Source organism: Pan paniscus, chromosome 18 (genome assembly GCF_029289425.2).
Source record: "Pan paniscus chromosome 18, NHGRI_mPanPan1-v2.0_pri, whole genome shotgun sequence".
In the NCBI taxonomy this organism is placed as follows: Eukaryota; Metazoa; Chordata; class Mammalia; order Primates; family Hominidae; genus Pan; species Pan paniscus.
Genome location: NC_073267.2, coordinates 79,180,231 through 79,205,200, shown reverse-complemented (window position 1 = coordinate 79,205,200; position 24,970 = coordinate 79,180,231). Strand labels below are relative to the sequence as shown.

The following is a 24,970-nucleotide window of genomic DNA, read 5'->3' as shown; positions in this document are numbered from 1 at the left end:
ATTCTTGATAAGGCTTATAGTTAAACATTGAAGCTCCTAATATAGAATGCAGAAAATCACAAAGTAAATTGTACAATGCATGCCAAACAAAGTACTTAAAAAATTCACACATCTTTTCTATTCCAGTACAGCTACATCTCTATAAAATGGTATCATAATGAGGAAAATAAGCAAACTAGTCAAATTGCTGGTCAGCAGAATCTAGAACAGTGCCTGGCACATGGAGGAGTGTAGTATTTGTTGAATGAATGACTAAACAAACTTTTAAGGTCAATTCATTCCCTATCATAGTTAAGCAATTAATCTAACAATACTTCTAACTAGACAAAACGTAACTTAAAGTCAGGGCAATTAGGTTAAACGTAATGACCAAACTACCAAAATATCTAGCTAGACAAATATTTACACAAAGCATAACATAGATTTCTCATTTGCCTGTTACCTGTCCTGGGATTGAAGGACTGGGTGTGGGTTAAGGTAGTATGTAGTGAAGAAGGGTAGACTTGATATTGTACACGTGACTATTAACAACCTTATAAATGGTGGCAGACACGTTTCCTGATTGATCCAGAGTTTCAATCATAATTTCATTCAAGTATAAAATGAAAGGCGGTCCACCTCTACTCCTAACTTAAAATACTGTTCAACTAACATATTTATACAAACTGTATTTAATAAGAATCTACCATATGACTAGCCAAAATTCCTCCCTACTTAGTATTTTGAAAGGGGTAGGGACACTTGTTAAGTCCTCTCCCCATTCCCCCATTTTTTTGAGGTTTGTCTTCAAAGACAAATATTCTTTATACCAAGATATCCTAGGTGCTAAAATTTGAGTCCCTTTTAACTTTTAGTCTCAACTTTAAAAAAAATTAAGACTCAATTGATACCTCATTTCTTTTTTTTTTCCTCATTTCCTTCTTTCCTCCTGTACTTGAGTGGATGCAAATGATATCCCATTTCTTAAACCGAAGCCTTAAGTATTAATCAAGTCTTTTCTCAGTCCAATAGTCTTGATTACTATAACCATCTCAAAAACCTTATTTTCAAAGTTCTTAATAATTTCTACTGTATTTCTTTGAATTTACTTTAATATTTCTTCCTCCAAGGCGGGAGGATCACTTGAGATCAGGAGTTCCAGACCAGTCTCGCCAACATGGCGAAACTGCGACTCTACTAAAATACAAAAATTAGCTGGGCCTGGTGGCACACACCTGTAGTCCCAGCTACTCAGGTGGCTGAGGCATGATTACTTGCACCCCGGAGGCAGAGGCTGCAGTGAGCTGAGATCACACCACCGCACTCCAGCCTGGGTGACAGAGTGAGACTCTGTCTCAAAAAAAAAAAAAAATTCTTTCTAAAGTTTGGGATGAATCTAATTCAAATATCAAATATGAGGGAAGAAAATTCATGATTTGAAAATATTTTACTTTTAAGGACATATTCTCATTCCCCTTTACATTTTAACTAAAATTCAAATGATAAATAAAGTAAATACCTTTACTGTAGGAAAGCCTTGCTGTGTTCTATCTTTTACTGAGCCACGGCTGCCCTCAGTCAGGTACCGAGCTCGGTGCTGTGTCTCAGGTTGTACAACTATCTTCAGCTCCTTTCCCTCACTTTTAACAGGATATTGTCCACACAACATAGGGCTCTTCTTTACTCCAGTTCCTTTTTGGTTTTCCAATGTTCTGAGAAATCAAAGCACAACATGGAGAAAGTATCAAAAAGAGTTTTTTGATTAAAAAAAAAGCCATTAAGACAAAGGAAGAAACAGAACTGGCAATAATAGTAAAAACAACTATTTAGCTTGCTGGCAAAATAAAATATTGCCTAAAGGAAGATACATGAGCAAAGTATCTTTAAAAAGGTTTTGTAAAAAAGTTTACTATATGATGCAAAAATAAAACAAAGTACGTTTGACAGAAAAGAAAATGAATGTATGTGAGTGGTAGGAGGAAGGGAGGAAGATTGAGCGCAATAAACTGAGACTAACAGGAAAGAATAGTTAATGTCACTATAACCTTTAACATTGTACTTCAGTCAAAATAAGATTTAAAAATTCCATGTATGCATTCCATATATAAATTCCAAAATTTATATAAAGCTATAAGATTAACTACTGTTATTTTTTAACTGCAAAGTAAAAGAAAAAAAGTGAGGGTAGCGAAAACAAAAAACAAACCCCCAAAAACCCTACATACCCCCATACAAAATGGCCTACAAACCAAATGAAGGTATATGTAGCTTATTCTTTTGAGTATCCTTCTCAGTAAACCAAACTGAAGAAATTAGATAAAAAATTAGCGATTCAATTTTTATTGGGAAATTAGCTTTACTCTAAACAATCTTTTCTAGGAGTGTGATTTTTCAGATTATTTTAATCTGTGATTAGTTAAGTAATTAAAGCCCTCAATAAAAATTTTTACAATCTGGGCTTTACAGCACCAGCATTCTACCTTTTTTTTTTTTTTTTTTTTTTTCTGAGATGGAGTTTTACTCTGTCATCCAGGCTGGACTGCAGTGGCACAATCTCAGCTCACTGTAACCTCTGTTTCCTGGGTTCAAGTGATTCTCCTGCCTCAGCCTCCCAAGTAGCTGGGATTACAGGCACGTGCCACCACGCCCAGCTAATTTTTATATTTTTGTTAGAGATGGGGTTTCACCATGTTGTCCAGGCTGGTCTCGAACTCCTGACCTCAGGTGATCCTCCCGCCTCAGTCTCCCAAAGTGCTGGGATTACAAGCATGAGCCACTGCACCTGGTCCTTATTTTTTTTAGTTATGCTTTTTAACATTTATTTATAATGCATTTGCTATGTGGAATGCATGTTCAAAGAAAAACAGTATCCCAAATGGTGGTTATGACTTCAGGCAAACACATTTAATCTGTAAAATAGTTGAAGCACTGCAAATACATAATAAAAACAAGTAAAAACAATATTGTTAGTTATTTTTCCTTTTGAGCAATGGTATGGTGTCTCACACCTGTAATTCCAGCACTTTGGGAGGCCAAGGGGGGTGGATCACCTGAGGTCAGGAGTTTGAGACCATCCTGGCCAACATGGTGAAACCCCGTCTCTACTAAAACTACAAAAAATTAGCCAGGAGTGGTGGCAGGCACCTGTAATCCCATCTACTCGGGAGGCTGAGGCAGGAGAATCACTTGAACCCAGAAGGTGCAGGTTGCAGTGAGCGCAGATCATGCCATTGCACTCCAGCCTGGTCAACAAGAGCAAAACTCCATCTCAAAAAAAAAAAAAAAAATTCACGTATGTTTTTAAATAAAGTCAGGGTCATAGCTTTCTCTGTGACCCTCCTAGTCCTAAGTTTTGACTCACATCGAAGATCCAGGAGCCAGATGACTGTGAAGAAAAATCTCTAAAAGCAACCAGATTCCAGTAGGAATATTACGACTTCAAACACAGAGAAACTAAGCAGGCTTAAACCCGGCTCTAATGTTTACCCCTCCAGCTGTAACCAAGTTGTTGCCTCAATCATCAAGAACAAAGTGAGGAAAGGCACTATCTTCAATGGAAATGGGGAGTAGGTTGAATCCTTGGCTAGGAAAGAGGCAAAAGAATGGAGCAATGAAGGAATGAAACTAGCATAGGAATTCAGTAAGACTGATAGATGAGAGGAAAAGTTCTCAAGGCGCAATACTGTGCTTAATCATCTTTATATTCCCTGAACCTGGCACACTTCCTGAAACATAACAGGTGCTGAAGAAATGTTTGTTGATGAAGGCAAATAAGAAGAAGAAAGGGACAAAGAAAGGAAAGCAGAGGGATAAAGAAGCTTCTGTAATATTAAGATGAGAAAGATCCTAACTGGACAAGGAATGCCATTCGTGTAAATTTGACATAAGTAAATCAAAGATCACTTGTGCAAGTCATTTAAAAGGCCCTGGAAGAATAAATTCTACGAACATAAGTATCAAGTTGAAGCTGGAACAATGGGCAGTAAACCCTGTTTTTCTTTTCATCATTCTGGGTACAGATTCAAACATTTGGTCTAACTAGTGTGCAGTTCCTCACACATGAAAGTCTATGATATTCTGTTTTATACTAATCTTAAAGTAAAAATATTCATTTATTGAAACTATGTAGAAATATCCCCCAAATATACATACAAAGAGATGAAAGAAAATACTGCAAAATGATAATAGCAGATTTACTGAGTGACTAGATTATGAGGTTTTCTTGTATTTTTCAAATATTTGTAATTCATATCTATCAATTTTATAATAGAAAAGGGAAAATTTTAGTTTGAAATACAAGGAAAATTCATAGAGCATATCGATTAACTTGGCAAGACATGTTTTTATACTCACTTATGCTAGTCAAGCTAATATTTATAAGGGCAAATAAATGAAAGTGAGTTTTACTAGTCTGGCAAAACAAATGATCTCACTTGGGATGAAGTATTGAGTGAGTATACACATTATGGCTTAAAGAAGAATATCATATGTAATTAAGCAATTTCTAAAATGGTACTTTAGAAGTCCTTAAAACTATCTTTTTTTTCTAAAATGTAAAAATGGAATACATACATATTGAGATGTATAGACATGTAAAACCATGAAAACATCCACTAATGCTTAGAAACGTAGTCAAGTTACTAATTTTTAAGGCATGATGGCTTAAGAAAAAATAAAGTAGCAGTCAGTTACATGGGATTTTACTTCTAAATGACAACCAAAAAGGAAAATCCACCATCATGGCATTCAGAAGTCATAAAATGACATTCTAATTTATTTGTGCCGCATAATCCTTCTGGTGACCTATGTCAAAAAAATAATTTTCATTACAAAAAGCCTAAAGTAGGTTTCACATCCAGATGACATCCTATCTTAACTTATAGAAATATCTAGAAGAGACATGGGGCAACAGATTCTCAGGACATTTAGTTGAGAAATTTAAGAATGATATGGCTAGGAATATTCAAATACTAAGCTTTTTTTTTAATGGTTTTATTCTCTTATTAGACTCTAACATCTTAGTCATATAAAAATGCTATTTTCATCTACAAGCTATCAGATTTCTATGTGGTATCTTGAAGATCAATAAACTGCTGTATACATTTTAAAGTACATTTTCTAAATACTTAGTATGATATAAATTGTAGATTTATGGCACATTAGATCTAAGGCTATATCCTTATCTCTCAAAACATTTTAAGATTTTTTTCACTGTTGAAGAATACAGGCTTTTAGCTTCTCATGCTCTGAAAAATTATTTTTAAGGCCGATTTTTCTATATATTTAGGTATGGTTTCATCCTTTCCTCAATATAGTTGTTATAAATTCCAATTTTAAAATTCTTCCATCATTTCCATATACTAGTTTCAAATATTTTTTTCATTACCTAAGAAGCTGGACATTTCTTCTGCTTGATGGAATTTCTGCTCCATGAATTATTTCATGAAAGAGTCTGTCTTGACCAATGTCATTATACTTTCCCTGGGTAACCTCAAATCATTTCTAAGATATAGCTATCATACAAAAGTAGAAGCAGAAAAGATGAAGGTCAAGATATTTAATTAGCAACTGCAAATCACTGTTTACTAGCCATAAGTAAAAATTCTATTTGCTCTAAATTTGAACCTTCAACATTCATTTTGATATAAAAATGAAAATTTATCTTCTGGAACTTTATATTAAAGACTTTCTCCACTAAAGCACAAATAAACACACACGTAATTAAATGATATTCATGAGACTTTTAGATCTGTGTTACTATCACAGTTACTTAAGTATTTACCTGCTGTATTCATTACATTTCAGAGCCTTATTTTATAAGTAATAGTTCTACAAATATTATGTTCTGAAATTCTTGATTTTATTAAATGGCAACATTTTAGGAAAGAGTATATCTTATTTTCTTTTAGGTAATTTACTAATCTGGACTTTCTAAAACTAAAAAGCATTTAAATATTCATTTTCATTTAACTACATCACCCTTAAGGAGGTAAAGAAGCGGTGTAGAGTAATTATTGCTTAAAGGGTAGATATTACTTTTTAAAATGTACTGAGGGAGTGCTTAAGGGCAAGTTTAACATATATTAAGAATATTCTCTATAATATTCAACTGAATTTTTAACCAAAAAAAGATCAGCGATGTCATCAAGTAGTAAACCAATCTAAAGCTTCTTGACCACTTTTTGTGTAAAACTGAAATTGTAGGAGATCCTGGGTCCTAGAGAGTTAAATTTTAACAAATTATTTTGAATGTACTATACAAAAATCTAATTTAAAAGTCTAGCAATTAAATATTACAATAAAATTACTAAAGGAATTAAAAGTCATACTAGTCTGCATTATAGCAGTGAATATTCTGTAACATAGCTATTGAACTATATTAGTGGGTAGTGTGACTGGCAGAGATGAAAGAAAACTCAAACAATGTACCATGATCCTGTTTCATCACCCTCTAAATAAGTAACCCAGAATCACAGAAAAAAAATGATTAAAAAAAAATTGACTCTGTACAATCAACGTATTAGTATCAAAGGAAAAAAGCTTATGATACATGAATCTAAATGAGAATCAAACTCTCAATTTAGTTTTTTCTTGTTTTCATCAATTAAAGAGAAAAAAATTAAGTCTAAAATCCTCTAAAAAATGTAAACCATATGAGGACACAATGTGAAAGAGAACATAGCTCTTAGTGACTGTCTGAGTTGTTTTGGATGGAGTCATTACATTGCTAGTTCTTTCGTTTTTTTTTTTTTGAGATGGAGTTTCGCTCTTGTCGCCCAGGCTGGAGTACAGTGGCGTGATCTCAGCTCACTGCAACCTCTGCCTCCTGGGTTCAAGCGATTCCCCTGCCTCAGTTCTCCCGAGTAGCTGGGATTACAGGCACATGCCACAATGCCCGGCTAATTTTTTTTGTATTTTTAGTAGAAATGGGGTTTCACCATGTTGGTCAGGCTGGTCTCAAACTCCTGACCTCAGGTGATCCGCCCGCCTCGGCCTCCCAAAGTGCTGGGATTACAGGCGTGAGCCACCGCACCTGGCTGAGTAAAAATATTTTTAAGTCCTTTTAAAATATAAATTCATTTGAAATTTAAGTTATTTCAGAACAGATTATTTTCATTTTCTACTACCTAACTATACTGATAATAAGATATCTATTGCTAGAATCTATGATTATTTTATTTTCTATCTAGTAAAAGTTGGTAATTTTAAGTTAAAATTTTCATGTATTTCAATGATAAAATTAGCACTGTTGCTTTATATGCAAACTTGAGCTGAGCAATTAGGAAAAACTGGGAATGTTTTTTTGTTTGTTTGTTTTGCATAATGATGATAGAATTTTAAAAAATGTGAATACCAACCCATTTCCCGCTTTTGAGTTGCCTTTGTTGTCCGTGGTAAGCTGAGAAAGCACATAGTGAGGTGCTTTGGCACTGTCGGCATCAAATATATCCATATTAGATTCTTCACAATCTCGTCGTTTGACCCCCGGCCTCTGCTTTGGATTTCGTTTTCGTGATTTACGAGGTACCTCAGTGTTATCATTGTAGGAACTGGTGCTCATGTTACTGAAGTTGGAGGGGGAATCCTCCATCCACATACTGCAGCTCTGCTCAGATTCCAATCCACACCCCTCATCCTGGCAGGACATCCGACTGTTATCCAGCAAGTCCTCAGGTGGTGGTGAGATGTACAAGACTGTGTGCCTCTTCGGTGTTGATGGATGCTGCTGAACTGTGTTACTGGTTAACTGCTTTTCACTTACCCCTCTGTTACTTACCCCCACGGCTGAGGAGCAGCTCTCCACTTGCATAGCCTTGCTGTCGGTGACTGAGGTAGAATAAATGGTAGGGCTGGAAGAGGTGGTAAAGGAGCTGCAAGCACCGCCCATGGAGGAAGAGGAGGGAGCTGAAGAAGCATCTGCAGTGTACAATTCAAGAGTAAATACACTATACATGTTTTCACCTATGCTGGCTAGCAGTCCCATTGAAAATGTGATTTGTGAACTGATTGTTTTTCCCCAAAATAAATAGTCAGAATTTGGTTATGTTTTAGAATATAAATGCTTCAAGCAATATAAGGCCTAAGAAATGGAATTTTTAAAAATGCCCAAATAGCATTATTTTACTTGTGTTACAATCAATAGATTTTTAAAATCTCATTTAACGTTTTAAGCTGTAAAGCAAAAATAAAGCTTTTATTGCCTCAGCTGGACATTCTATTGAATTTTAATCATTTAAAGTAATAAAGAAAACCCCAATATGAAATATATGCTTGTGGTCCACATTCAATGCCAATTAAATAATTCATTATAGAATTTGAAAAGTGGGACTGTGCTTAGCCACAAAATATTAAAATAAGTTTCTAACCTATGAAGCAGAGAACTACAGGTCATTTTTAATGCAGACACTCCCTGCTTCAGAGGCAAATCCTGGAATAAAAATATGAGAAAATAAATGAGAAAAGAGCTGCTGATTATTCCAGATATCAATTATAAAATGAGAAATAAATAGAAAAAATATATAATCAACTGAATTGGAGGCAAAATGGAACTGGTATTGTCACTATGATTTGTTGTAAAATCTAGGAGAATCAAGATGAAAAAGGTTTGATTTGGAACATTCTGGGTTGTAGAAGATAAGCAAGTTAATCATTGGGTCTCCAGAAGCTGGAAGTGGTAGTTCAAAACCATAAGCTCTAAAATAAATCCATCCTTTATGACATAATGAAAAGCAAAGGAAGAACTGATTAATGGATGGATTTCTCTTAATAAAGTACTTGATTACATGCTTGACAATTGGTTAGAGCTGTCCATTTTCTCTTTTTAAAGGACCTGGTTGATTGTGACTAGTAAGGGAATTTTCCAATGTAAGAACAATGGTAAATTTTACTGGCTGAAATCTAACAGAAAATAGTTAAGCATAAAAATCTCTGGAGAGCATCAGAATTAATATTTTTTATAAAACTATTTATCTATTATGCCTAGCAAGAAAGATTTAAGTAGATCTTTTCAGCATGTGTGGCAACTGGCAGAATAGCGCACTGAAAATACTATTACTTTAGCCCTTAACAGCATAAACTCAGAGGCGCGTTGATTGCTAAGGTTGGAAGTTGTCATGACTAACATTTTAGATATCATTTTATCTTGTTCACAATATGGAAAGGTTGTCATTACATACACACACAAAAATAAAAATAGGTAATGTGACAAAGATATGTTTCAATCTAAAATTAATTTGTATCTATGACCAAGTATGCCACTGTTTTAAAGTGTATGATAAAACTGTATGTGCAGTTATTGGAATTGCAACATACACATCAATTATAATATAAAGAGCAAAATGTAAGAATGTCAATGTTTACATAATTAAAAGCCAAGTGCCAAAGATCTGTTTTTTCAATTGAAAACATGTATTTAAAATATACCTAAATTATTTGAATGAACTATATCCACCCAGAATTCTTCATTACTGTCAAGGCTAAAAAGCACAGTAATTAATATTAGTCATCAAGAATATGATCTATATAATGCCACATGGAAAGATTTTTCCCAACTACCGTAAGTGAAGGAGTCTAAAGAAATTAGATGATACCAGTTCCATTTTCCAGTATGTATCCTTCTCAAATGCAGTAGCTGAAATTGGAAAATTCAGTCACTTTAAACTGCATTCCAATTTAAAGGAAAACTTATCAATTTTGTATCATGCATTAATGCAATGTTTTCTTAGTAAATAAATATTTTTAAAAGTTTGTAAAAACTACAAAATCTATATGCTAATGTCAGTGACAGTTTAGGAGCTGATTTGTAGCCACTTTGAGTTTAAATATAATTTTTTTCCTTGTCTTTTGAAAAATACTACAGAATTCATTTTAGAAAAAATAGAAAAGGTATTACATCTAACATTCCTTCATCTGTTCCAACTATTGGCAAAAACAAAACTAATTTTTTGTGTACTTATGAGCCTATGTTCTTCATTTTCAGAGAAATACAAGTATGCAGCATACAAGTATGCAGCATACAAGTATGCAGCATGCAATATTTGCAGTGGAACACACAAAACATGAATGCTGTGAACTTATATTTCTATAAAGCAACTTTCTCCCACTCACCCTTTTTAAATCTAAGGATCATGCACATGAGAATGCAGAGTATGAACATCTCAGGGATCCCTGTTCATGACAGATGGAAAGTACAGGTGAAAAGCAATCATGAACCCAAAAGCAAGTTATATGGTATTATGAATTTAATATGCACGATATAACCTTGTCTTGTTCTCTGAGGTAAAAAATTTTATCTTGCAAATCTTATCAAATATCAAAACCGTAATGATTATAAAACCTAACTGATTTAACAGTCAGACATAAGTGTGTGTTCTAGGGTAAGTATGCCAAACTGTGATATCATATCCTACATAAATTTAAATATTCTATACATTTTCCATGGACAGCTAACACATGATTGTGTGTGCACAACTGCAGGATTGATCCTGGGCATACTTATTAAAGAAAAAGTTAGCACAAAACTATGACACTGAAAATATTAACTCTGTCAGAAAAGAACAGTAACCATCTTTTAATAGAAAAATATTACTTTTTAAAGTCTACCTCAATTGCAAAGATTCTACTCATTTTAAGACAAATGAAATAATTTTTTTTAAACTGTAAAATTCTTTTTTTTTTTTTGAGGCAGGGACTCGCTCTGTTGCCCAGGCTACAGTGCAGTGGCACGATCATGGCTCACTGCAGCCTTGATCTCCTGGGCTCAAGCAATCCTCCTGCCTCAGCTTCCCGAGTAACTGAGACTACAGGCACACAACACCATGCTTGGCTACTTTTTAAATTATTTGTAGAGGCAAAGTTTTGTCATGCTGCCCAGGTGGTCTCAAATTCTTGGGCTCAAGCAATCCTCCAGCTTTGGCCTCCCAAAGTACTGGGATTATAAGCGTGAGCCACCACACCCAGCCTAAAATTCTTTACCATGGTACTACTGATACTCTGATGATGATAATGATGTATAAAATCTTTCATATCAAAACATTACATTCTGGTTAGCAAGAGATCTGAGTGCATTAATTAATAATGCCATGTGACGTAGTAAAATGGAGGGTAAGAACTGTGAGCACCTCGAAAGCACTGACAATATCTTTCTCATCTTAGATCCTCCCAACACCTATCACAGTGCCCACATTGTAATAAAATTCAAATTATTAAATTGATTTATGGGAAGCCAAAAATTTGATATGTATTTGGAGTTACATTAAAGATAAACTGGCAAATAAATGTAGGTTGAAGAATAAAAGAATTTTTATTCTTTTATATTCAAATATAATTCAAAGTACTTAGAATATATATTACTACGATAGCATTATTTGATACAGGGAAAATACTAAGAGTCTAGAGGTAACGATTTGCTATCTCTACTGAGAGTACTCTAGTAATTTTATTTCCTTAAATTATAAATAAGCCAAATTACCTACTTATATATCCATAAATTTACCATGAAAAAAATCCTTAATATCCTATTAAAATATAAATACATAAAATAATGATATCAGAACATTTTAACTTTCTAATGCTAATTAGTCATTTCCAAGCATTCCCAGAAAAGTGCTAACAAATCCTCCTGGGAATACCACTGTATCACTAAATAAAATATCAAAAAACAGCTTGATATTCTATAGAACCAAAGTGTGAATGCAGTTCTGACCTGTCTATATATTCTTTTTTTTTTTTTTTTTTTTTTTTGAGAGGGACTCTCGCTCTGCTGCCCAGGCTGGAGTGCAGTGGCGCAATCTCGGCTCACTGGAACCTCTGCCTCCCAGGTTTCAAGTGATTCTCCCGCCTTAGCCTCCTGAGTAGCTGGGATTACAGGTGCCCACCACCACGCCCAGCTAATTTCTGTATTTTAGTAGAGATGGGATTTCATCATGTTGGCCAGGGTGGTCTCAAACTCCTGACTTCAAGTGATCCACCCACCTCGGCCTCCTGACGTGCTGAGATTACAGGCGTGAGCCATGGTGCATGGCCATGTGAATAAATTTTATTGATTTTTTTTCTTTTATGAAGGAATTATCTTTGAACCTATAGTCTAACTTATATAGAATACTTTTATTTTCCTTTTTCTTTTCTTTTCTTTTTTTTGAGACACAGTCTTGCTCTGTTGCCAAGGCTAGAGTACAGTGGCACAATCTTGGCTCGCTGCAACCTCCGCCTCCTGGGTTCAAACGATTCTCCTGCCTCAGCCTCCCGAGTAGCTGGGACTACAGGCGCCCGCCACCACGTCCGGCTAATTTTTGTATTTTTAGTAGAGACGGAGTTTCACCATATTGGCCAGGCTGGTCTTGAACTCCTGACCTTGTGTTCTGCCCACCTCAGCCTCCCAAAGTGCTGGGATTACAGGTATGAGCCACTGTGCCTGGGCTAGAATAATTTTATTTTTTCTAAAGCATTTTCTGTGACCACAGAAAGCACAACAAACTAAAGGAAAAATTAATAGACCATTCTATAATTTACTCATAGAAATTTATAATGTCAGGTTATTTTAAATAGAATAATTTTAAAATTTAAAAGAGGCAGGTAAGTGTCATATGTAAAGTATCTTGTATTTAAGTCTATTTGCCACTATCAACAGTAGCCAGTTATCAGACCAAATGCCAGTAACGATGGTGAACTTGAATTGTACATACAGCTTCTTTTAAGAATTGATGGAAACTATAAATACTCAAAAATAGTTGAGATTCAAAGACTGGCAGATATTAAATAATGTCTACATGGAATATGAATATCCCAGAATCTGTAATTTAATAAAAGATGAAACAGGATTTTATTTGTTTTCTTTACTTTCTTTTTTGTTTTCTTTGTTGAGACAGTCTTGCTCTGTTGCCCAGGCTGGAGTGTAAGGGCACGATCACAACCCACTGCAGCCTCGACCTCCTGGGCTCAAGCGATCATCCCACCTCAGCCTCCTGAACAGCTAGGACTACAGGTATGCACCACCATACCTGGCTAATTTTTGTATTTTTTTGTAGAGATAGGGTTTCACCATGTTGCCCAGGCTGGTTTTGAACTCCTAGGCTCAAGGGATTCTCCCACCTCAGCCTCCCAAAGTGCTAGGATTACAGGCATGAGGCACCGTGCCCAGACTGAAATAAGATTTTAAACGATACCATTTATAGAAACCCATGTAGATTTTATATACTCCTTGCTTAAACTGTATTTTAAACTTAAGAACTATCAGCTCTAGATTTGTCAACTAGAAATTATTTTAACTACCATAATATATTAGTGCTTAAAATATCATAAAAAAGATATACTTTATATGGAACTAAAAAGTTTTAATAGAAAGCTTTGAAATTAGAAATATTTGCTGAAGTCCTCAAAAGAAAGAAATACCTTTCACTGCTTTAAAATATATGACAGAAATGATATTTAATTTCCAAGCTTCCAAGATTAAAATTTGATCCCTAACATTTGAATATGTACATATTTTATAATTTTTCAACATCTGTGCAAAATTGAGTTTTCTAAAAAAGCCAGTTTAAAAAAAGCCATAAAATTTTGCAAGAGTGCTAAATGAACAAATAGTGGAACAAAGAAGGAATAAATTATTGACTATTCAAAAAATAATCATTAAAAAAAAGATATTTGGAAACAATTTCCTTTTTTTTTTTTTTTTTGAGACGGAGTCTCACTCTGTTGCCCAGGCTGGAATGCAGTGGCACAATCTTGGCTCACTGCAACCTCTGCCTCCCAGGTAAAAGCGATTCTCCTGCCTCAGCCTCCCGAGTAGCTGGGACTACAGGTGCCCGCCACCACGCCTGGCTAATTTTTGTATTTTTAGTAGAGACGGGGTTTCGCCGTATTGGCCAGGCTGGTCTCAAATTCCTGACCTTGTGTTCTGCCCACTTTGGCCTCTCAAAGTGCTGGGATTACAGGTGTGAGCCACCGTGCCCGGCCTTTTTTTTTTTTCCTTTGAGATGGAGTTTCGCTCCTGTTGCCCCCGCTGGAGTGCAATGGCACAATTTTGGCTCACCGCAACCTCTACCTCCCAGAGTCAAGCGATTCTTCTGCCTCAGCCACCCAAGTAGCTGGGATTACAGGCATGCACCACCACGCCCGGCTAATTCTGTATTTTTAGTAGAGACAGGGTTTCACCATGTTGGTCAGGCTGGTCTCGCACTCCTGACCTCAGCTGATCCGCCTGCCTCAGCCTCCCATAGTGCTGGGATTACAGGCGTGAACCACTGTGCCTGGCCAGAAACTATTTCTGATCTAAAACACATAATGTTCAACCTTCGTTATTTCTTCTTAAGCATTATATTTTTCTTACTGGTAACAATGACCAACTCTGAAGTTCTCATCTGATAAAAGTCACCAGATACAAGGACATATTTTCAGATTAAAGAAGAAAGATATTCAGAGAAAAAAACTGTAAGGCCAACACTCATGTTGCCAAGAGACTGAAATATCTAGAACACACAAAGTGGCTGCAAACCTGCTTTGTCAACACCTTACATGCCAACCTTCATTTTCTACTTTTTTTCTTTTTCTTATAATATTAATGCAAAGTTTAAAACTTTACAAAAAGTTTTAGTTTCAATCAGTATCAATCCACTATTTAGAAACAAACAAACAAAAAGTAAGAAAGGAAGAGAGAAAGAAAGAAGGACTTATGAAGAAGTCTGAAAACGAGACCGACCTATACCCTGGGTGAGATTGGATGGGTTAAGTGTCTCTGGCACTATTTGTCTTCACTATTGACAGACACTGTCACACAACCCACCACACGATGCCTGTCTCTGAATGGCGAAGCTAGAATGCAAGTTAAGTGTATTAATAGAAAAAACAACTAGCATCCCAGCATATAAAATAAGCATTCCAGATTATTAAAAAAACAAAAATTGTAGGGCTGATCATTTACATGATTAAAACAGTTTCAATCTCCCATTTGTACTTTTCCCACCCAACATATGTTTACATGTTAAAATAAGCAATGTTTTAAAATGAACTTCAAAAAATTTAATTATTAACCTCTGAATGCATGTGGGGAAATTTCTTAGACAAAATTTTTGTGAACTCTTATTCACCAGTTTGTTCTGTTTATAGATGCTCTCTAATCCATAAGCCAGAATTCTCTCTTTCAGGTGTTTTTCAGGCTGTTCCCTTACCCAAACTCTTTTGAAGCGTGGAAGAAGATATGTTCTGAGCAATGCACTTACACTGTAAAAAAACCTATATTTTAGCAGCAAAATAACCTTTCCATTTTTCAGACCACACTGACTCCTACATACTTCTTTATACTCCCCTTAAAAAAGATACCAATTTATACTTTTAATGATACATGCTACTTTGTATAATATGTTTGATCCTAGAGGCTCTATTTTTTTAAAAAAAATAATGAGCACTACTGCTGAAGCTGAAGGGTTTGTTTCTGATTTATTGCACACATCTTTTTCTTCTCCAGTTCATCAAATTGCCATTCAGGGTTCTAATGTTATAAAACAATTACTCTCCAGTTTTTAATCTGAATTCTCCTTAAATAATTATTTCTACCTTATCAGAGTACCATTAATACACTCATATAATATTTACTAAAGAGTGCTCCCTGAAAAATAAAATGCTTATCCTGAAACTTAGAGCAATGTTTTAAATGTATTTTTTGTTCTATCCAAACAAAATTTTTTTCTATTCAAACAAAAATTCAACCCAAAGGATCTAAGCACAGTGTATAAAACATGTACTAGATATACACATTAAATACTTTGATTTTTAAGTCCATGTAAAATTCTTTCCTAATGGAAGAAAAAGATGTTTTCCATCATCCAATGATTTAAGTACCACTGGATACCATCACTTGTCAATACTGAATGAAGAGACTAATACCCAGATGTAATCTTCTATCTCCAATAATTTAAACACAAAAGGGAATAATTATACTAGCTGACAGCTACATTTATTACACTGCCAAATATACCAGGAAGTATAGGCTAAAAAGAGAGAGAGACAGAGACAAACACTGTACTACTGAAAGATAATGTCACTTTAAGATAAAAACAGAGTATCACTAAACTTCAAAATTAGAGAAAAAAACAGTTCCAAGGGATGTTATCTGAAGGACACTTCAATACACTACATTTTAAATATTTTAGATTAAAAAATAAAGGCATTCCTGCCAATTCTACTTCAATGTTTTTACTTTTTTTTTTTTTTTTTTTGAGACCGAGTCTCTCTCTGTTGCCCAAACTGGAGTGCAGTGGTGCAATCTCAGCTCACTGCAATCTCTGTCTCCTGGGTTCAAGTGATTCTCCTGCCTCAGCCTCCCGAGTCGCTGGGATTACAGGCACCCACCACCACCTCTGGCTAATTTTTTGTATTTTTTAGTAGAGATGGGGTTTCACCATGTTGGCCAGGCTGGTCTTGAACTCCTGACCTCAGGTGATCCATGCACCACACCTTCCAAAGTGCTGGGATTACAGGCGTGAGCCACCGTGCCCAGCCCTATGTTTGTTTTTTTTAAGATATGATTAAACAATAATAAAAAATCATTTACAGCATCATTAAAAACTTCTGATTTAATCAATCAGGTTTTAGACCTGGGTCTGGAGTAAAGTGTACATTAGATCCAATTGTAGACAAAATAAACTGCCTAGACAAAAAACCAGAAGTCATAAATTGCTCTACCCGAAGTTTTTTTGTTTTTTGTTTTTGTTGTTGCTTGTTTGTTTGTTTTTGAGACAGAGTCTCACTCTGTCGCCCAGGCTGGAGTGCAATGGCGTGATCTCGGCTCGCTGCAATCTCCGCCTCCCGGGTTCAAACGATTATCCTGCCTCAGCCTCCCGAGTAGCTGGGATTATAGGTGCCTGCCACCATGCCCAGATAATTTTTGTATTTTTAGTAGAGCCAGGGTTTCATCATGTTGGCCAGACTGGTCTCAAACTCTTGACCTTGTGATCCGCCAGCCTCAGCCTCCCAAAAGGCTGGGATTACAGGCGTGAGCCACCGTGCCCAGCCTCTACCAGAAGTTTTGATCATTAACCATGCAACTTAAATCACTTCATTAAAAAAATACTATTAAGAACTCTTAAACAGCAGACTTTATAGAATTAGTCCTTCAGAAACTGTCGGTCTTTCCTATGATTTCATCATCCTCTATCAATGTTCCTTTTATATACAAAGGTTCTGATATGGTTTAGCTATGTATCCCCACCCAAATCTCAACTTGAATTTTATCTCCCAGAATTCCATGTGTCGCAGGAGGGACCCAGGAGGTGGTATTTGAGTCATGGCGGCTGGTCTTTCCTGTGCTATTCTTCTGACAGATAATAAGTCTCACAAGATCTGATGAGTTTATCAGGGGTTTCCACTTTTGCTTCTTCCTCATTTTCTCTTGCTGCCACCATGTAAGAAGTGCCTTTTGCCTCCCACCATGATTCTGAGGCCTCCCCAGTCATGTGGAACTGTAAGTCCAAATGAACATTTTTTCTTCCCAATCTGGGGTATGTCTTTATCAGCAGCATGAAAATGGACTAACACAGTAAACTGGTATCAGGAGTGGGGTGTTGCTGAAAAAATACCAGAAAATGTAGAAGTGACTTTGGAACTGGGTAACAGGCAGAGTTTGGAACAGTTTGGAGGGCTCAGAAGAAGACAGGAAAATGTGCGAAAGTGTGGAACTTCCTAGAGACTTGTTGAGTGGCTTTGCCCAAAATGCTGATAGCGATATGGACAATAAGGTCCAGGTCTCTGATGGAGATAAAGAACTTGTTGGAAACTGGAGTAAAGGTGACTCTTGTTATGTTTTAGCAAAGAGACCGGCATTTTACCCCTGCCCTAGAGATCTGTGGAACTTTGAACTTGAGAGAGATGATTTAGGGTATCTAGTGGAAGATATTTCTAAGCAGCAAAGTATTCATTAGGTGACTTGGGTTCTGTTAAAGGCATTCAGTTTTATAAGGGAAGCAGAGCATGCAAGTATGGAAAATGTGCAGCCTGACTATGTGACAGAAAAGAAAAACCCATTTTCTAGGGAGAAATTCAAGCTGGCTGCAGAAAACTGCATAAGTAGCAAGAAGCCTAATGTTAATAATCCCCAAGACCATGAGGAAAATGTCTCCAGGCCATGTCAGAGACCTTTGTGGCAGCCCCTCCCATCACAGGCCCAGAGGCCCAGGAGGAAAAAGCGGTTTTGTGTGCTGGGCCCAGGGTCACCATGCTATGTGTAGCCTAGGGACTTGGTGCCCTGTGTCCCAGATGCTCCAGCCATAGCTGAAAGGGGCCAATGTACACAGCTCAAGCTGTGGCATCAGAGGGTGGAAGCCCCAAACCTTGGCAGCTTCCATGTGGTGTTGAGCCTGTGGGTGCACAGAAGTCAAGAACTGAGATTTGGGAACCTCCGCCTAGATTTCAGAGGATGTATGGAAACCCCTGGATGCCCTGGCAAAAGTTTTCTGCAGGGGTGGGGCCCTCATGGAGAACCTCTGCTAGGGCAAAGCAGATGGAAAATGTGGGGTTGGAGACCCCACACAGAGTCCGTACTGGGGTACTATGTAATGGAGCTGTGAGGAGAGGGCCAATGTCTTCCAGACCCCAGAATGGTAGATCCACTGACAACCTGCATCATGCACCTAGAAAAGCTGCAGCCACTCAATGCCAGCCCATGAAAGCAACTGGAAGGGAGGCTATACTCTACAAAGCCACAGGTGCAGAGCTGCCCAAGACCATGGGAACCCATCTCTTGCATCAGCGTGACCTGGTTATGAGACCTGGAGTCAAAGGAGATCATTTTGGAGCTTTAAAATTTGACTGTCCCACTGGATTTCGGACTTGCATGGGCCCTGTAACCCCTTTGTTTTGGCCAATTTCTCCCATTTGGAACAGCTGTATTTACCCAATACCTGTACTCCCATTGTATCTAGGAAGTAATCAGCTTGCTTTTTATTTTACAGGCTCATAGGCAAAAGGAGCTTGCCTTGTCTCAGATGAGACTTTGGACTGTAGACTTTTGGGTTAATGCTGAAATGAGTTAATGAGTTTGGGGGACTGTTGGGAAGGCATGACTGGGTTTGAAATGTGAGGACATGAGATTTGGAGGGGCCAGGGGCAGAATGATGTGGTTTGGCTGTGTCCCCACCCAAATCTCAACTTGAATTGTATCTCCCAGAATTCCCATGTGTTGTGAATCATGGGGGCTGGTCTTTCCCGTGCTATTCTTGTGATAGTTAATATGTCTCATGAGATCTGATGGGTTTATCAGGGGTTTCTGCTTTTGCTTCTTCCTCATTTTCTCTTGCTGCTGCCATGTAAGAAGTGCCTTTTGCCTCCTGCCATGATTCTGAGGCCTCCCTAGCCATGTGGAACTGTAAGTCCAATTAAACCTTTTTTTCTTTCTAGTCTCGGGTATGTCTTTATCAGCAGTGTGAAAACAGACTAATGCAGGTTCCCACTGAGAGAGTGTCAACATGACAGAATAACAAAGTCAGAAAGTATATCCCATGGCCCACATATATATACATCTTGACTGGTGTGTGAAACTTCAAAATAAGACCAAAAATAGACTGGGTGAGAATGCAAAGAAAAAAAGTCAAAATAAAGTTCAAAACTAATTTTTATAAAGAGAACCTATTTTTTAAAACCTTACTAATGGCCAGGCATGGTGGCTCACGCCTGTAATACCAGCACTTTGGGAGGCTGAGGTGGGCGGATCACCTGAGGTTCGGAGTTCAAGACCAGCCTGGCCAACATGGTGAAACCCTGTCTCTACTAAAAATACAAGAAATTAGCCAGGCATGGTGACAGGTGCCTGTAATCCCAGCTACTTGGGAGGCTGAGGCAGGAGAATCGCTTGAACCCAGGAGGTGGAGGTTTCAGTGAGCCGAGATCGCACCACCGCACTCCAGCCTGGATGACAAAAGTGAGACTCTGTCTCAAAAAAACAAACAAACAAACAAAAAAAAAACTTTACTAACAAAGGAGGTTAGAAACACATGGGGAAGGAGGTCAATGTTTATTCAATAATTACCACTTGTCAGAAAATGTTCGGCTATTTTACAAATTTATCTTCATAAGAACCTTAAGAAGAAGTTGGTATTATTGTCTAACTACAAGGATAATATTATTAGAAATTTATTTAACTTTCCCAAGAGTCCATCTATATAGGAGATATGATATGATAGCAATTAGATTCAAATTCAGTCTTTATGACTCCAAAGCCCATGTTAATCTCATCTGTGAGAAAAATAAACAAATAAATAAAACTATGTACATGTTGTGTGTGTGTTTGTAAGTAAGTTTGATCTAGAGAATGGCTGTATAGACCTGGTACTTTGAGGTGCTTTCTCACTCATTTTCTGATTTAATTTAGTTGATGATAATACCCTGTAATTATATGGGAAGAATAAATTCTACCTGAGTGGGCTAAATAAATACTGCCAGTACACACATACTTGATACATATATGCAATGATGGATGAAAAGTGAATATAACCTTACTTATGCCAAATATAAATCCATCAAGTATCTAATATATCCCATATATTTGTTAGTTTTTAAGAGTACAGTTTATCGGACACTTTTATTCATATAGTCATTTGCACCCACTGATTTTAAAATTATGAAATATTTAAAACACTCATGTAGCTTCCACTCATATTCAAAAAATGCTACCATTTTACTATGTATGTTTTTTTTTTTTTTTTTTTTTTTGTGAGTCGGAATCTCACTATCGCCAGGCTGGATGGAGTGCAGTGGCATGATCTTGGCTCACTGTAACCTCTGCCTCCCAGGTTCGAGTGATTCTCCTGCCTCAGCCTCCTGAGGAGCTGGGGATTACAGGCACCCGCCACCACACCCAGCTAATTTTTGTATTTTTAGTAGAGATGGGGTTTCACCATGATGGCTAGGCTGCTCTCAAGCTCCTGACCTCAAGTGATCTGCCCGCCTCGGCCCCCCACAGTGCTGGGATTACAAACATGAGCCACTATGCCTGGCCCATGTATGATTTTTTTAATTTTATTTTTTTAATTAACAAATAATAATCATACATATTCATGGGGTAGATAATGTTCTGATACATATAATGTACAGAAATCAAATCAAGGTAATTAACATATCCATTATCTAAATATTTATCATTTCTTTGTGTTAGGAATGTTCAATATCTTCCTTCCAGCTATTTGAAACTATATAGCATTGTTAACTACAGTCATCCTACAGTGGTATAGAACACTAGAACTTATTTCTTCTATCTAGCTGAAATTTTGTATCCTTCAACAAATTTCTCCCTATCCCTTCCTTCCTCCTACCCTTCCCAGCCTCTATTATCTATCCTCTGTCTTACTCTTTACTTCTATGAGACCAACATTTTTTAGCTTTCACATGAGTGAGAACATGCAGTGTTTAACTTTCTGTTCCTGGCTTATTTCACTTAATGTCCTCCAGTTCCATCCACATTGCCATAAATGACAAGATTACATTCTTTTTTATGGCTGAATTCCAGAGGAAAAAATATCACAGAAACAGGTGAAGTTCCTTTCTTATAAAACAATTAGTTATAAACACTTTTTTGCTTATATTTTCAATCTTGTTGGTGATATAAAAAAGTCCACTTCTATGCATTAATTTCTTAGGCAAAATTGTACAGAATGCATAAAATCAGTAACTGTATCTATTTTCTATAAGTATTTAGCTTATGAATGAGAATCTGTGAAGAGTTTCAAAATGCTGTTCTGTTGACTCAAGTAATATAAAAATATGCTTACTTATTAGAAACTGAATAAATCATAATATTTATAAAAGTGTTATTAAGAGGACAATAAAAAGAGAAATATTAAAGGAACAAAGCAATAATAGGCCAAGTTTGTTTTTTGGCAATGTCAATTTGTAACTGTCAAACAATTAGCAGTTGTTTCTGAATTAATGGCTATAGGCCCAAGTTTGCTCTCTAATAATGCAGACTTCAGCATAAATCCATACATACATACCATCCATATGTATAAGTGTATGTATTTAGATTTACTATGTAATTTCAGTATAATAAGATAGAAGGAGGAGTAAAGATTTTTAAATCTGCTTGCAACATGTTTGTAACTAGGATCTGACTTCCTTCTAGAAATGGTCCAGTTTTCTTGGAAAAAAGGGAATGGCCATAAAGAATAACCAAGATCAACTCACAACATTTTAGCTCACAGCATCTATAGGTGAATTACCTTTCTCGTTAGTGGGTTTCTGGTTTAATTTCATGAAGAGTATACTACATTAGGTGGCAAAAATTCTGAAATATGTTAACCCAGGAAAGCAATCAAAGGCAAATTTCTTCCTCAAATTTAGTCAACTCAAGAAAATCCTCATTATATAACTGTAAATACTTTCTAACACAAGTAAATTAAGTTATAATAAATTCAATGGGATAAAAAATTTTGTTGCTAGAAATCACTTTTATTAAATTATTATTATTATAGAAATCAAATTCCCATTTGAAGATCCTGACACTTGTAGAGAAGAGGTATGGCTTTTCAACTCAATATTCTATACATTGCCTAGTTAAGGATCTTGTGTTTCCCTAATCGAAGTGATAGCACACAATGCCAAATTCCCTCAAGCACAATGACAAGGAGTAAGAACTAGGTAAAAGAAAAAAGAGAGATACTTTATGGCTAGAAGGATTGTGATATGATGTGCAAATTATCTAACACAATTCTTGTCACATAGTAGGAACTTAAAAGTGATAATATATTTTCATTTTTTAAAAGCTGTCTCCTACAGGAGGAGTAACATATTTTCTTCACCTCAGTTTTTGTACAGTGTATTATTATAGATGGTTTAGAAATTTCTGTGATTTTAATTCAGGTGATTAGGAGATATGAAATGAATTAAAATATAGCACTTATTTGATTATAGGACATTAATTTGCATCTCTAGTGACCTCTCTTATAGTATAAACAGCACTCAACGAAATTTTGTAGAAAATACTTGTTACATACTTGAGATTTATTAAGTGACATGGCATAGAACTCAAAGCACTATATTATCAAAGCTCTTCCAAAAGAAAAATTTATTATATGGATCACTTCACATCAAGTTATGAACTTAAAAACCGACAGTGGTCCAACAAGTGGAGATATTCAACCAAGATTTCCACTGTACACACTTTATGACTGTGTATTATCTCTATACATGTTAAAAACTGCTATGAAGTTAGCCGGGTGTGGTGGCGCGCACCTGTAGTCCCAGTTACTCGGGAGGCTGAGGCAGGAGAATCGCTGGAACCCGGGAGGTGGAGGTTGCAGTGAGCCAAGAGCCTGGCAAAAGAGCAAGACTCCATCTCAAAAAATAAAAACAAAAACAAAAGCACAACTGCTATGAAGTATTAGTGTACTGTTACTTCTAAAAAGAGTATTAATATATAATTACTGAAACCAAAATATGAATATTATGAAACTATGCAAAAAAAGAATTATTAATGCATTATTAAGATTCTCTGGCTGAATTATAAAACCTATAGTTTAATTCATTTTTTTTTGTTTTGTTTTGTTTCTTTGAGATGGAGTCTCACTCTATCGCCCAGGCTGGAGTGCAGTGGCATGATCTTGGCTCACTGCAACCTCTGCCACCCGAGTTCAAGCAATTCTCCTGCTTCAGCCTCCCAAGTAGCTGGGATTACAGGAGCCTGCCACCATGCCCAGCTAATTTTTGTATTTTTAGTAGAGACGGGGTTTCACCATCTTGGCCAGGCTGGTCTTGAACTCCTGACCTCATGATCCACCCACCTCGGCCTCCCAAAGTGCTGGGATTACAGGCGTGAGCCAGTGTACCCGGCCTAGTTTAATTCATTGTTTAGTTCAAGAATTTGAATTAAAAATTTTAAAGAAACTTGAAACAGTCCATTTAGAAAAATATATTTTGAAATAAACTAATAAACACAATGTTATATTCCCAAATGAAGCCAAACAAATCAAGTCTAGAATAGAACAAGAAAGTAACTTGATTTCTTAAAATGAAGACTAAAGTTTATTGTTTACTTCCATGAAAGACTTTCTATTTTAAATAAATTAAGTAAATTTAATGATTAAAACTGTAAGCACATAGATTAAAAATATTTGAATATACAGCATGTGAATTATGTCTCAATAAAGCTGTTATTTTAAAAAACCCCAAACCTGCCATACATCTTTTCAAAAGCCCCAAGTTCTGATATAACTCATTTAGTTCTCCTAATACCTATGTTTTAATTCTGTATAACTATACTACAGGATTATCCAAAAAATAAACAAAAGAATCTTTTCATGATTTGTACTTCTTCTTAATAAACTCCTTATTTTGCCAAAAAGTGTCATCAATTCATTTGGATAACTCTTATGTTTTAGGAACATGGCCTCTCTTTTAATTACTGAGAACTTACAAAATGGTTCAGAAAGTTTATATTTTTAAAGCTTTCATTCATTGATATATTGAACATCTAAGGCTTAACTATCTTTCCACGGGGACAAAAACAGAATTCTTAAAAATGAGGAGGAGGGCCCAGTGTGGTGGCTCACACCTGGAATTCCAGTGCTTTGGGAGGCCAAGGTAGGAGAACTGCTTGAGGCCAGGGGTTTGAGACCAGCCTGGGCAACACAGGAAGACAACTCTACAAAAAATTAAAAAAAAAATCCAGGGCCGAGCATAGTGGTTCACACCTGTAATCCCAGCACTTTAGGAGGCCAAGCATCGAGGATCACCTGAGCCCAGGAGTTCGTTCGAGACCATCCCTAGAGAAGCAGCATAGTGAGACCCTGTCTCTACAAAAAACACAAAAATCAGCCAGGTCCATCACCTGAGGTCAGGAGTTTGAGATCAGCCTGGCCAACACAATGAAACCCCGTCTCTACTAAAAATACAAAAATTTGCTGGGCATGGTGGCGTGCACCTGCAATCCCAGCTACTCGGGAGGCTGAGGCAGGAGAACTGCTTGAACCTGGGAGGTGGAGGTTGCAGTGAGCTGAGATCACACTGCTGCACT

General features: G+C 36.4%; 1 protein-coding gene across 9 annotated transcripts in view; it reads right to left on the bottom strand.

Annotated features, from left to right (window-relative positions):
- The window catches only part of NFAT5 (nuclear factor of activated T cells 5), a 142,106-nt gene that overhangs the window by 49,407 nt on the left and 67,729 nt on the right, over positions 1–24,970 (bottom strand). For 4 of the 9 annotated variants that reach the window (XM_003814542.5, XM_008967247.5, XM_003814541.6 and 1 more), the window contains 2 exons: positions 7,338–7,896; positions 1,499–1,691 (listed from right to left, as the gene is read on the bottom strand). In XM_003814542.5, coding sequence (XP_003814590.2) covers positions 1,499–1,691; positions 7,338–7,896 — 752 coding nt within the window. Of the gene's footprint in view, positions 1–1,498; positions 1,692–7,337; positions 7,897–8,345; positions 8,408–10,086; positions 23,271–24,970 lie in introns of all 9 variants that reach the window. The other 5 variants (XM_063597706.1, XM_063597707.1, XM_055100403.2 and 2 more) reach the window with 4 other exon arrangements.